The sequence below is a fragment of the Ascaphus truei genome, chromosome 1, assembly GCF_040206685.1.
Source record: "Ascaphus truei isolate aAscTru1 chromosome 1, aAscTru1.hap1, whole genome shotgun sequence".
Lineage (NCBI taxonomy): Eukaryota > Metazoa > Chordata > Amphibia > Anura > Ascaphidae > Ascaphus > Ascaphus truei.
The window spans coordinates 434421363-434434258 of NC_134483.1; the positions used below are offsets into that span (position 1 = coordinate 434421363).

The 12896-nt window shown below is 40.1% G+C and overlaps 1 protein-coding gene across 3 annotated transcripts in view; it reads right to left on the minus strand.

Annotated features, from left to right (window-relative positions):
• Positions 1 to 5791: 5791 nt before the first annotated feature.
• The window catches only part of JADE1 (jade family PHD finger 1), an 81841-nt gene continuing 74736 nt past the window's right edge, over positions 5792 to 12896 (minus strand). For all 3 annotated transcript variants that reach the window (XM_075615354.1, XM_075615335.1, XM_075615344.1), the window contains exons 10-11: positions 12232 to 12349; positions 5792 to 11458 (exon numbers count right to left, since the gene is read on the minus strand). In XM_075615354.1, the coding sequence (XP_075471469.1) occupies positions 10572 to 11458; positions 12232 to 12349 (1005 nt within the window). In that variant the 3' untranslated portion in view covers positions 5792 to 10571. The remainder of the gene's footprint in view (positions 11459 to 12231; positions 12350 to 12896) is intronic.

The window sequence follows — 12896 nt, forward strand, 5'->3', positions numbered from 1 at the left end:
GGTATTTAACCATTGGTACGATCACATGTAGGTGGGAGGGCCAGTAAACATGCCCTTGTAAACTTTTCATTGTCTTTAAATCACCCATTGCAACTTCCATTTATGCTTTAAGACTTTTTTTTTTTTTTTTTTAAAGCTTGTAGAGTTTCTTGTACAGTATTTTGACCTTGTGTTTGCTCAGCTGCTTGTCTGTTACTATTTGGATGGTGTGGGAAGGAGCAGGAAACAGCTGAGGTCGGCTGTGGCAACAACCAACCAGAGGTAAATGGTAATTGTATTAGGGGGGAGGTAAGTGGTCATTGTATGGGGGGGGGAATGGTAATTGTGTTGGAGGGGTAGTGGTGGTCATTGTATTGGGGGGTAAGTGGTAATTATATTTGGGGGGTGGTGGTAATTATATTTGGGTGGTGGTGGTAATTGTATTTGGGGGGTGGTGGTAGTAATTGTATTGGGTAAGTGGTAGTAATTTTATTTGAGGGAGTGCTGTTAATTGTATTTGTGGTAGGTGTGTAGTGGCGTCTGTATTGGGAAGGGGTATTTGTGGGTGTGTCTGGGGGGGTGCGGCATGTGTGTACGTACGTGTGTACAAGGCTGTTCATAATCTTTTGAAATAAATCTACCATTGCTCATACAGTCTAGCAGGAAACCTCTGAGATGGAAAGAGTTAGTGGTCTGCCAGTGTATAACTGATGTGGTAATATATTTTGCCTAACACCTTTGAAGCCTTGTATTTCAGCTAAGGGATTCATCTGTTCATAAATCACCAAGTTGCCCAAACACTGACAAATCAGGCATGAATAGACCCTTTTAAAAATAAATACTTTTCTCAATGAAATCATTGACATGTTTTTGTGTTTTCATTTATTTTATTACACTGTAGGATTAGTTAATGTTTTTCAAAGTATATAATGGAGGATGTAGACCTTTAGTCCAGCTTGTTAATTTTGGAATAGGTATTTTCTTAAAAAGTAGGTTGGTCAAGCATCTTGGGCAAAGCATATTTGTTCCCTTTCTCTAATACACCAGGCAATAATTCATAACATCTTAAATGGTTAACTTCATATGCCACCGTTTTGTCAACATGTATAAAAGTCTAACAAGTCTAGAATATAAATCTGGTAAAAGGGAGAACTCTGGCGCATGAACCAATAGTCATGACTAAGATATCAAAAATACAAGAACTAAATGTCCACAGAAACAGAGCAAATAGAAAAATAGCAATAACAATTAAAATATATATCGGCTGAACCTTGATTAAGCTAAGCCGTGCATAGACATATGAGCCTCTAAAATTCCCTTAGAGGTAGGATATCCAGATTACTCTATAGGAGGAAAACGAGATACAGTAGATAGATTTATGTTCTCCTGTCCAATTTCAGACAGTGATGGTTCAAATTTAAAACATAGATCTTTTGATTTAAGATGTTGATACATCTAACGCATGTATGGTAATTCCCTATGCAATTCATCTTTTATTTTTAAACCTAATCACATTTTATACTGTGGTCCTTTTTAGCTATTCATTATTTTTAGTAACAGATTGCACCAACTTTATTTTCTGACAGGGTATTCATTATTTTGTGTTGTAGATTTAACTTTGTCATAAGATCTTCATTAGAAAAAATAATCCATAGAACCAGGCAGTACAGAGTACACCAACCCCTCATACCACAACTTGATGATCAGTGTACATGTGAAGAATGGACAAGTATTGTAATCCTCCTTCCTTTAACGGACACTCAGTTATATCCATAGGTATGAAGACACTGCTTTAAAAAAGAAAAAATAAGCTTCAAGTGTAAAGAGAGAGCATTTTATAGAAAGTTACATTTTAAACACCGAGTTACATGCCACTTTGGTATTGAACAAAGAAGACATCGGACAGCAACAATCTTTAACAAATGTATGAAATAAAAATATGCTTCAATGCAGGAGACATTCGCCAGATTTATGACTCTTTGCTTTTCTTGAGGCCAGCAAGTCTCCCACTATCATTTTGTCCCAGGAAATGTACAATCTACTATAACTTGTGTATTAGTCATTTATACGGTAAGTTTACACTCTAAACACATTTTCTTTGGAGCTCTTTTTTCAAAATTAACACTTAATATAAATACATTGGTGATTAACATTTTTTTTAAATTAAAATAACAAGCGATAGTCGTGTGTTCACTCCAGCTAGGGCACAAAATGTCATGAAAATGAGTATGCTATAATAGACTAAAGTCAACCTGAACTGGAGATGAGGTGGCAATCTCCGCACCATCTTTGTTTTGCCCCCAGTCTTAAACATCGTCCTGATACCATCCCTTGCTTGCTTTAAAAAAAAAAAATCATGGCAAAATTAAAGAAACCAACTTCACGTTGAATCTATTAGCACAGACTGGCATTACCAAAAGAAGCACAATGGTTACATCCTTGGTTCAATCATACCGTCACTCTGTGTAGAGGACATACAGTATGTCATTAAGATTAACTAATACATCGGCAAGGGTTTGAGAAAATAAATAACATTTGCTCAGGCCAGTTGAAAAATGTTTCAAGTGGGGTGAAACAAGTGCTAATTAATTATTCAACGTGAAATAAGTGATTAAAAAAAAAATGAAGTTAAATATGAAGTGAAATTGGTGCAGCTCACAGAAAGACACAGTATTCACTTACCTTGAGAAATATGAAGGAAACAAAACCTAGGGCGCAAACACGATCACAATAAATGTTGAAATTTCTTTCCAAAAATAGTGAATTAATGCGATATATAAATAAACAAATCACTTACATGAGTTAAGTGCAAAGAGGCTATGTCGGGGGGGAATCTTCAGATTTGCAGAAAAATAACTACATGCTTTCACAAAGAAAAAAAATAGGGAAAATATAATAGTGTGAGAGTATAAACTCAAATTATATTAAAATACAATAAGTACAACTCACAAACTAACAGTATTTTGGAGCCTTAAGGTATGACAACCTTGGAATACCCTCAGGGTATGCGCCTTCCAGTTTTAGGTGCTCTCCTCTCTCTCCCTTCCGGTAATATGTCCCAAATAAGTTCTGACTGTAGTAGTTAAACTTTTTCTCCTTTGCATTCCTGGCGAGACACCGGAAGGCTCTGGCAAGTTGCGAAACACGTCTCGGGGTAAGCTTCCTGACGGAGGTTCCCTCACCTACGACTTTAGGTTGGTCCCCCAGTGGGATGAGCTTGTATGTGTCTTATGAGGTTTGTGGAAACTTTCCAATAAAATTCACTTTTGTTCAACTCTGCAGTTCTGTATAGTGTACTGATCCCTGGTGTAATTGTCCAGGTCGGCAATGGTAGGAAGAAATTCCATGAGTCGGTGCTCAGCAATAAGACACTATAATGTGATCATGTCTTAAGGGGTGCTAATGATTAGCATAGGGAAAAACTTTGATCCAGCCTCGTGAGACTCATTAAGTCCTGTGTGCCTTATAACCTCCTATATGGGGACATATGGTGTGTGAGGTCCAATGAATGAGTGGTGTTGGTAATTGAAATCAAATCAATCCTCTGTATAAACACCACTATGATATTTCGTCACCCTGGACAATGGCATTCATATCACAGTCATAATCCCAAAATCCGTTGAATGAAGGAGAGGAGTACTCACAGTTCTGAAGCGGTTAATCCGTTGGCGTGCGTCACGCTTGATGTGCAAGGCAGCAAGATGATTTCACGAAGAAATGAAGCAGAGCACAGCAATAAAGGTTAGGGGCTCGACACCAGCAAATATGGGGTTAAAAACACTTTAATCCATGGTAGACATTGTGGTGAACTAACAGGTCGGCACTCTTACGCGTTTCGGGCAGCAGCCCTTTGTCAGTGTTTCTTACAGCTGTTATAGACGTCCCCCCGCCTCCAGCTGATGCGTGACGCATCGCTGGAATGGCACAAAACCGGCTACAGCAAACCCGATTTGGCTCGGAGCCAAACATCACTGGACCTGAGGGTCGTGTACAACTTGCCAGTAAATACAAAGTTCCAGGGATCTAGTCCCAGTGATCGGGGCTCAGTAGCAAACAGGACATATATATGTAGTCAAAAAGTGATAAACACTAGTAAAGGAGACAGAGCTATAATGAAAGCTACGTGAGACTTAATAAACACTTGTAATGACTAACTCATAAGTGATGTGCATTCAGCATATGAAGGTATGTGTGAGGTGGTGACTGACCTATATATATGCCATAATGGTCATGCCTACCCTCTCAGTAAACAAACCATACATAGCATAATAGCAGACATAAGGAATCAAATAAGTACTCACTCGTGTAGCAGCTCACCCTTACTGAATGCGTGCATCACGCCGATGTAGCAGAGAAAACTGTCCCATGGGGTCCAAAAAACGGAGCACCGCTGTAGAAAAATGGGGGCTACAAACCAGTAACGATGGTTAAAAAGACTTTATTAGGTGGTAAGTGAGGGGTACAGGACTACTCTGACGCGTTTCAGGAACAAGTCCCTTTGTCAAAGTAAATAGCCAGAGTACTGAGCTGTTAATTTCACCACAATGTCTACCATGGATTAAAGTGTTTTTAACCCCATATTTGCTAGTGCCTAGACCCTAACCTTTATTGCTGTGCTCCGCTTCATTTCTTCGTGAAATCTTCTTGCTAATTGTCCTGGTCTCCCGTGACAGGCTTTATCAATCCTGATGCATTTATGTATTTTCTTATTACGTAGCAATTCTTTACCCACTTCTCCACCCCACCCCCTTTATTTTCTGTACCCCATCATATTTCTTTAAATATAAAAAAATGTTTATTCCTACATAAGTAATAGTTATCACCGCCCCTTGAGTATAACATATTGCTGGATAAAAGACACTGGGGCACATGCATTACAGGCACAATCACACCCATTCAGGCGCTGAGTCCCATTGTCTTGGATCGTAGTTACCACCGGAACAGATGCGATAACCCGTACTAGCACTTGATGCATGTGCCCCAGTGTTGGACTGAGATATCAAGGGCCCAAAGGGGGAAACAGATTGTAGGGGGGTCACAATAAGGACAAAAGTGACACAAAAAATGCACAATAGGGCTTGCATTCACGCAGGCGTATGTAGTTTTAGACATGCATTTGAAAGATGTAAATAATACTGTTGCTTATATACTGGCATAGAATTTTGTTCGGTTAATAATAATTCCTAGACATGGTTTTCAGATCTTAGATTGGAGTGGGAATTACCCACTTACCAGAAGCCTTTTGCTATAGTGGTGAGACATACTACAGCAACCCATGCTACCTGGTTACCTATGGCAGAGAGGCATGGCCAAACTGGCCCAGTTTATACTCAACTAGTTTACGGCGGTTCCCAACTCTAGATCTGATCACTCAGCTTGATGGTTACAAAACATTGCAATTTCTAAGCCATTTGTTGCTGTTACTCAGATAAGTTTTTGTACCTACATTTTAAACGAGCATAAAAAGTGGTAGAAGTGAAATGGTTTCTTGCTTTCAATTTATTGTAGTATATACAGCATGTTTGTACTGTAGTTGCTACTGCATCTTTAGACTTTGCATTACCTCCCAATGTCCTACAGATATTGGGCAAATGAGAACTGTATTCATATTTAAATAGTGTCATTAATCTATCTTTCCTCATCATTTACATCTTTCAACAGTGCTAAGTGCTCTCCAGGAGCAACGCAAAGAGAATTCAAAGTGACTCATAAGAGACATGAAAATTGCTTTGTAGACCCGCCTGAAAGAGAAACGCTTAATGACACCCAAAACAATAGAACGCAACAGAAAATAAGGACAACTTACTCAACAGTAGCAAAATGTACAGCATTTATTCACATACGGACAAGAAGGCACAATTCTACGCATTATATGAGCAGAGAAATAAAGCTGGCTTCAACTAGCTTATAAATACTTAATTAAAAGGGGGGTGGGGGAACAGTAAGAGGAAGAAAGTAGGAAAGGCAGAGTAAATAAATACAGGGAGTGGCCATTTCATATAAATGTCATACTTTTCTGTCTCTAGATTGTAGAAAAGGATTCTTCATACACCGTTCTGTGAAATGACGGACACATTAACACAGCACTCCGGCTTAGGTGCAGCTCTACAGAATAAACTAGTGGTAACGATGTGTTTTAAATGTTGGCCGCCCTCTCCTTTTATTTATTTAAATCTATAGATTTCAAACGATTGTGATAGATTTAATAGACATGGAGGCAGTGGAAAACACACCACCTTAACTTCAGGGTGTAGTGCAGGGGCTGAGCCACCCGTGTTGAAGCTGGGACATCCTAAAAACCTGACCTGTTGGGGGGGGTCTTGAGGACTGGAGTGGAGAACCCCTGGCGTAGTGTTTGCAGACATTTCCAAACATGATCGAAGAAGTATTGTTCGAGGCATTAATTACAAAATGTTAACTCATTAAACATGTCACCGCCAACAGTTCTCGGTTACTTCTTGTACCTTTGGGTGGTAGACGTGAGGTGACACCCATTTCCCTCTGCAAATATGTAGGTTTTATAGGCATGCTACCAGACAGAGAACACATCCTTGGACACATGTACTGCATGGAAGAAAACTCAGGCCTAAATACACTAAAGGTTGATAAATGGAAAACAATGTTTAAATCCAACTTTTTATTTTTTTTTACTCAACCTTTTCGCTAAAGCCATATTGCCAGCTGTACAGCAGTCGTCATAATAGGCTTTCTACTGCAGCAACCGGTTTAATGCGGCTTATGCAAATTAATCATAAAACGCTAAATTACTTATTCACATAAGTACTACACTCTGATACATGATATCAGACTACCGGCAAAAACGATCGCTAATTTTTAATACCTACCCTAGGCTGGTTTTAAGCTTATCCTGCCTACGTATATAATGGCTTCTATGTACATAGGCAAAATATCCTAAACAAGTTTTGAATAGGTGATAATAAAAAACAATCATGTATTTGTACCAACAACATGCCTTCATTGGCACTAAAGGGATTGATTAGCAATTAATGTTTATTGTAATTATTGTTTTAAATGTTTTATGTTAAATGACCAAATCCTTTTTTGATGCTATAGATGTAAGTAGAAGGGGGGGAGGAAGAGGGATTGGTGGGGGTAGTAGGTGCCTTGGGAATGTCTGTTTGTTAGGCCCACCAGGGTTCAGGGAGATGGGGGTTCACCTGGAAAAAATACCATATTGTGTTTTTATACGTTTCATCACAAGTGAATATTATTGACGATTTAGCAACCTTCAGCAAACCTAGGCTTTCGAGGCCTGTGTTCAATTCCATGACACACAAAAGGCGTGAGACCTGCACTAGTGGATTGCCGTGTGACTAGCAGGGCCATGTTCTCAGGCATGTATAATCTTACACATACCTGCTTACTTCATGAGGCAATGGAAACTGGGATACTCAATGTCATCCTGCCATTTTGGAAGCATCTTAGTAGCAGACGGAGTATGACAGGACATGTACATAGTAACATATAGTTATGTAGCTGGTAATTTCTGTCCAGTGACTAAATAGGGGAAACGGAGCCTCCCGTAATATTTACACATTCCAACTTCTGCGATTATTGGGCCTTTTAGGATCATGTTAAGTTTTTCTATTTATTCTTTTTAAGGTACTCTATGGAAACTTAAAGTTTGAAATAAAGAAAACACATAAGGCATAGGTTTTATAACTCAAATTCACAGTTGTGCAAATGAACGGTGTAAGTCATAAAGTGTCAAAACAGCCTGCAAGTTACATGGCTTTAAAAAAAAAAATAGATTTTTTTAAATTTGATAATGGATTTGTTTCGCTTTTTCCTTTAACAGTCAGACTGAGCACTAGCGCAAACCATCAGTCTGGTACCAAAGTCCCTACTTACTATAGCGCCTATACACAAAAACAAAATGTATTTTTTACAAATAAATGGGCGGAAAAAGAACTTATCTAAAGTATCGCCACAACTCAAATTATCTGACCAAAAAAAAAAAAGACTCAAAGTCTTAAGGAGATCGGAGTATCTTTCAAAAATCTTTTCTCTCTTTAAAAAACATTAGACACAGAAAACAAGGTAATTCAACCGGAGAACATACACACACATTAGTTGTGTCCCATTTTAGGTCCTGGAAAATGTTATGGCTTGTAAATCACGATGGCAGTCACACCCCTTGGCTTCACGGTAAGGCTGGTAACACAGTGGGGTTGTGTGCTAAGGGCCCGGCTGCAAGACAGGGACAAAAACTGCAGACAAGCAACCTTTTGCCTTTATCTAAATGTGGTGCAATTTGTCTGCACTGGTTTTGTCCCAGTTTCGGCAAACCGGGAGATGTTTGTAAACAAGACTCCACGGATTTGCCAGGCAAGTCAACAGCGTCGGTGACTCCGTACGTTTCAACCTGAAAGACTTAATTGTGTGAAACACGGAATTGACAGTTGACACCACCATACAGCAAAATGCTTGGTCTGAATCCACCTGGATTGATGGAAAATAAGCTTTTAATTAGTCTTATTTTTGGTAATACCAGCACAGCCAGGATGGTATTTGTTTAGGCAGCTTCATACACAAGTGCCAACACAAGCATTACATTGTGGCAGGGCATGTATTACCTGCAAATGCCATTTGCAGATCAAAGAAATATGGCTTCCCTAGTTCGTCCAAATCTGATATCTATTTATACGTTTGTTGGGTTTCACTGCATAACAGATTCCCAGTTCACTGAACTTCCACGATATTAGCAATTAAATGAACGTATCTTGTACATATACTAGATTATGATACAGCGCCATAGCATATTTGATTTCTAATAACCGATTTCAACTTTAAATCACATTCACTTTTTGGGTTTGTTTCTCTATTTATTTGCTGGTTGTCAGAGGGGAATCCTCTCAATTTCACGTTCAGCCTCCTGCTCCTATGCAGCACAGAAAAGCCGGCGTGTGTGTACATATGTATATATACACACATCACATGTATGCATGTAAGATACAAGTAAAGAAAGGGCAGAGGATTAGAGAGCAGATATCAAAAAAAATCTATTTCTGCATATATTTTAGTTTAATACTTCACTTTAAATCTTAGAAATGTGACAAAACTGATTCATCACAGTCATTAGCATTGTACTCAGAGGAGAAACCAACAGGGATTACAGCTAACCCCCTTCATTGCCAGAGGCCAGCAAAGCATTGCACAGCAAAGATTTATCAGCTAATTTGGCAGTGAAGGGATTAAAACGTTAACTGTTATTGCTGATCGCATTCAACTCAACTACGGTCATTCGAACTATGGATATATATATATATATATATATATATATATATATATATATATATATAAAAAACTACAAATAATGACCCTGGAATGCACAAAGAGTTCAGTAGTGTACCATACTGATAATGGTTGTGTCTCCCCAATCTGCCTTTTACAGAATATTCCATGTGTAGCCTTTATGTATACTGCATACAAGATCATTTCTTTCTGCATTTTGTATACGTGTTTGGTTTCTTTTCGGGTGCATTCCGGCAGCACCTAAACCTCAAATAACATCATTTGAGTGCTATAAACACAGAGTTTATGCTGTCAGAGCCACACACAAGCTTAAAATGTACAGTACAGTACTGAGCTGCAGCTTCACTTTCCCACTGCAGGGCTATACATTTAGATCCATCTTACAGCAGTATTTCATGTTTGGTGCCTATCCACCTACAATCTGTCAAGCTCCAACACTGGGCATGACAACGCGTGTCCAGCCATCAACTTCTACAAAGAGAATAAAGGCCCTCCCTCTCCCCAAACAAATAATTAGAGCCGACCTATAATAACAATCTGTACCTACCCCTGCTTATATCCACCAGACATGACAACAGCTTGTATGCTGGGGATACCTTAAGTTATGTATTAACTTTGGAGAAGGCGCTCTGGGGAGTCTAGAAGAGATATTCCATTTATTTACACCGTGCGGAATATTGGTTTCCAGTGAAGGAGGCTGCGTCCCACTCCTCTCTTCCAAACATGAAATGCAGCGTTAAGTGTAAATCTTCTCGTACAACCATTTGAAGCCAACAATAAACTGTTCCTTTATAAAGTGACATGTTTCTGGTTCTATCCTATTGAATACCCAATAAGTTAAGCCTTTGTCCAAACAGCTTAGCAGGCAACAAACGTTACTTAAGACCTGGAGTAGAGAACAAGACGCAGTGCAAGGAAATGTAATGGGCCAGAAGTGCAGGATGGTGTACCCAAAAAAACAACTTTTGTGTATTAGTCCAAAATGTATAGCTTGTGCTTCCAAGGGGCAAATGAAAACACTTCCAGTGCAGCCTACCCCCTTGTAAACCTGCAGAAAGGACACGGTGTCCAACAACAACAAAAACGGCTACATAAACAGTTTGTGTTCCTTCAACAAAGCGGTGAAGAAAAGATTGGGGGTAAAAAGAAAATCATAGACTTTCAAGTGCAAGTAAACACATTGGAACTGCAAGTTCATAGATAGGCTGACGACTGTTTCCTATTCTCCCGTGCACACACAAATAATGCAAGAGCAGGGTTTGCAAGCAGTCACTCCACTGGCTACAGTGCTGAGGACTCAACACTAGGCTGTCCAGTCAAGATGCTAGGATGCTTCTCCTAATTTCTGTCTCGTATCCTCTACTGATGCTGCTGCTTGATGCTAGCCTTTGCAGTCGGCACTTCTTCTCTGTGGATTCTGTTTCAGAGTCACTCATCTCAGCATCCGGGACGTATCCATCGTTCTCACTATCTGCCTTTAGTTTGTCCTTTGTCCTGTCTTTAGGCGAGACCCGGCCCAGGTACTGACCGTTTGAGTTCTGCTGACAGGCCTCCCCCTTTCCTTGCTGCTGTCTCTCCCCTTTCTTTGGAATTCTGAATCCCCCCCAGTTTTTAACAGGGCTCGTAGGCACTTTGACCGAAGTCTGGTTACAATGTATTTTTATCAGGGAGCCGCTGTATTTAGGCAAGCTGTCCCCAGGGGGCCTTTTTGTTACTGCCGCAGACTTCCCACCACACTGACCGAGGGCCCTCTTGTTTTCAGCCTGTCTATCGGACAGCTCCGCAGGCCTCAGAGGCTTGTGCTGTTTGGGAGGCTTCTCCTTTAATTCTGCCTTAACAATGTCACACACTGGGCGGCTGTCGCGTCTTTTCCTGTGCTCTGGCATGCTTGCCCCATTTTTCTGCTGCACTGGTGTTATCCTCGCAATGGCTTTTTCGTAAGTAAAGGGACAGTCTGAGGCCTGTACTTCCCTTTTCCTATTTGGAAAGTTGGGCCGCATGTGCAGCGATTTCCCAGCACTCCCCGAGTCATCCCTCTCCCGGCTTTTCTTGAGGGCCGCTTTCATGGAGCGGCCCAGCGAGGAGCCCAGCTGTTTTCTGAAGAACGCAGAGTGCCACTTCAAATCTTCTATCTTTGGGGCATCTGGATCAGATGGCTCAGAGTTGAACAGCAACATGCTCTCCAGAGAAGCAGATTGGACACCTGATTAAGAAAATATATATAGAAAAGAAATCAATCATTTTAAGAACTTATTACTGTGAGGCAGGCCTTTTCCGTTAAAACTGTGATACTCTAGACCAGGGGTACGTGGGATTTTTCTGGGGGGGGGGGGTGATTTTAGGGGGAAGTTACAATGGTTAAAGCAAGAAAAGTTTTACTTTAAAACAGCCTTGCTTTAACCAATGTAACATCGCCCGAAAGAAGAGATCAGGGTATCTCGAAAGCTCGCACAAATAAAAGCATTTTGTTAGCCACAGAAAGGTATTGAGTATTTGTTTTTGATTATTAAGCTCGGCTAACACGGTACAGATACCTCTACAACATTTATGTAAATGTTTGTGTATCCTCCGTTGGGGGAAGAAGGATTCTGTGTGCTATTTGTGTAGCTGCACAAGTTAATGGGAGTTCCTGTTGAGAATGATATATGGCGTTACCGCATTGTTTAGACAGGGCTTAAGTAGCCCTCGGATTAGGGTTAATCTCAGCATAACAACTCCATACATTAGAATTCTCAGTGGGGACTACGCAATCGCAGCTATGCAAATTACATACAGAGTTCCTATTCCTGGTCAGAAAATGCAATAACTATGCACCCATTGAACAATTAGCTATACTACCTTTGTACTTTTCCTAAAAATCACTAACAAATTATTGCTAATATTACTTCACTGTTCTTTTTCCAACACTAGTCCCCACCACCTTTGAGCATTTTCATAAGCATTTTTTTTCACTGTCCAGATAAAACAGAAACATACCAGCACTTCTTTCCTGATCCACAAGCTTTGTATAAAGATTAAATATCTGCTCCTGAACTTTACAAACCGAGCGCTTCATCTTTTCCCGTCTGGTCACCATGTAAGTAAGATTGCGCACCTGAAGCAGAAGGATAAGAGAGGAATTGATCAACAAACATCAGCTTTGAATTTGCTCGAACGAGAGTGGTCCATAATGCAGAGTCACTAGGAATACGTGATCCGAGACTTGCCCCACAGACATTATTGGGGTTAATGCACATATGTTAGAACATTTGGTGTTAGCAGCTGATGAATATTCTAAGCGGGCGCAACACGGTAGTATCATCTTGCACATGTGGTCTGTGGAAACAAACTGCCTCCCTAATAGTCACAGGCCACCCCATAATAGTATCAATGAGATCATCAACTGAGAATATGGAGGCATGAGCCGTCTGGAGAACCAGACTGCATAAGATATTACATCACATTAAAATTATACAGAGCTAAAGCTACTATACAACTAATTACTATGATCACAGCAACAGATCTTCTTCCAGCACTATTTCTACAGTCAGTGCAGTTTTAGTTTGCCAAAGGAAGGAAAAAATGAATGAGTCAATGTGACCCAATTCCCTACATTGTCACAGCAGTCAAGGGCACCAGAATTGCTGCTGGGAGCAGCGGTC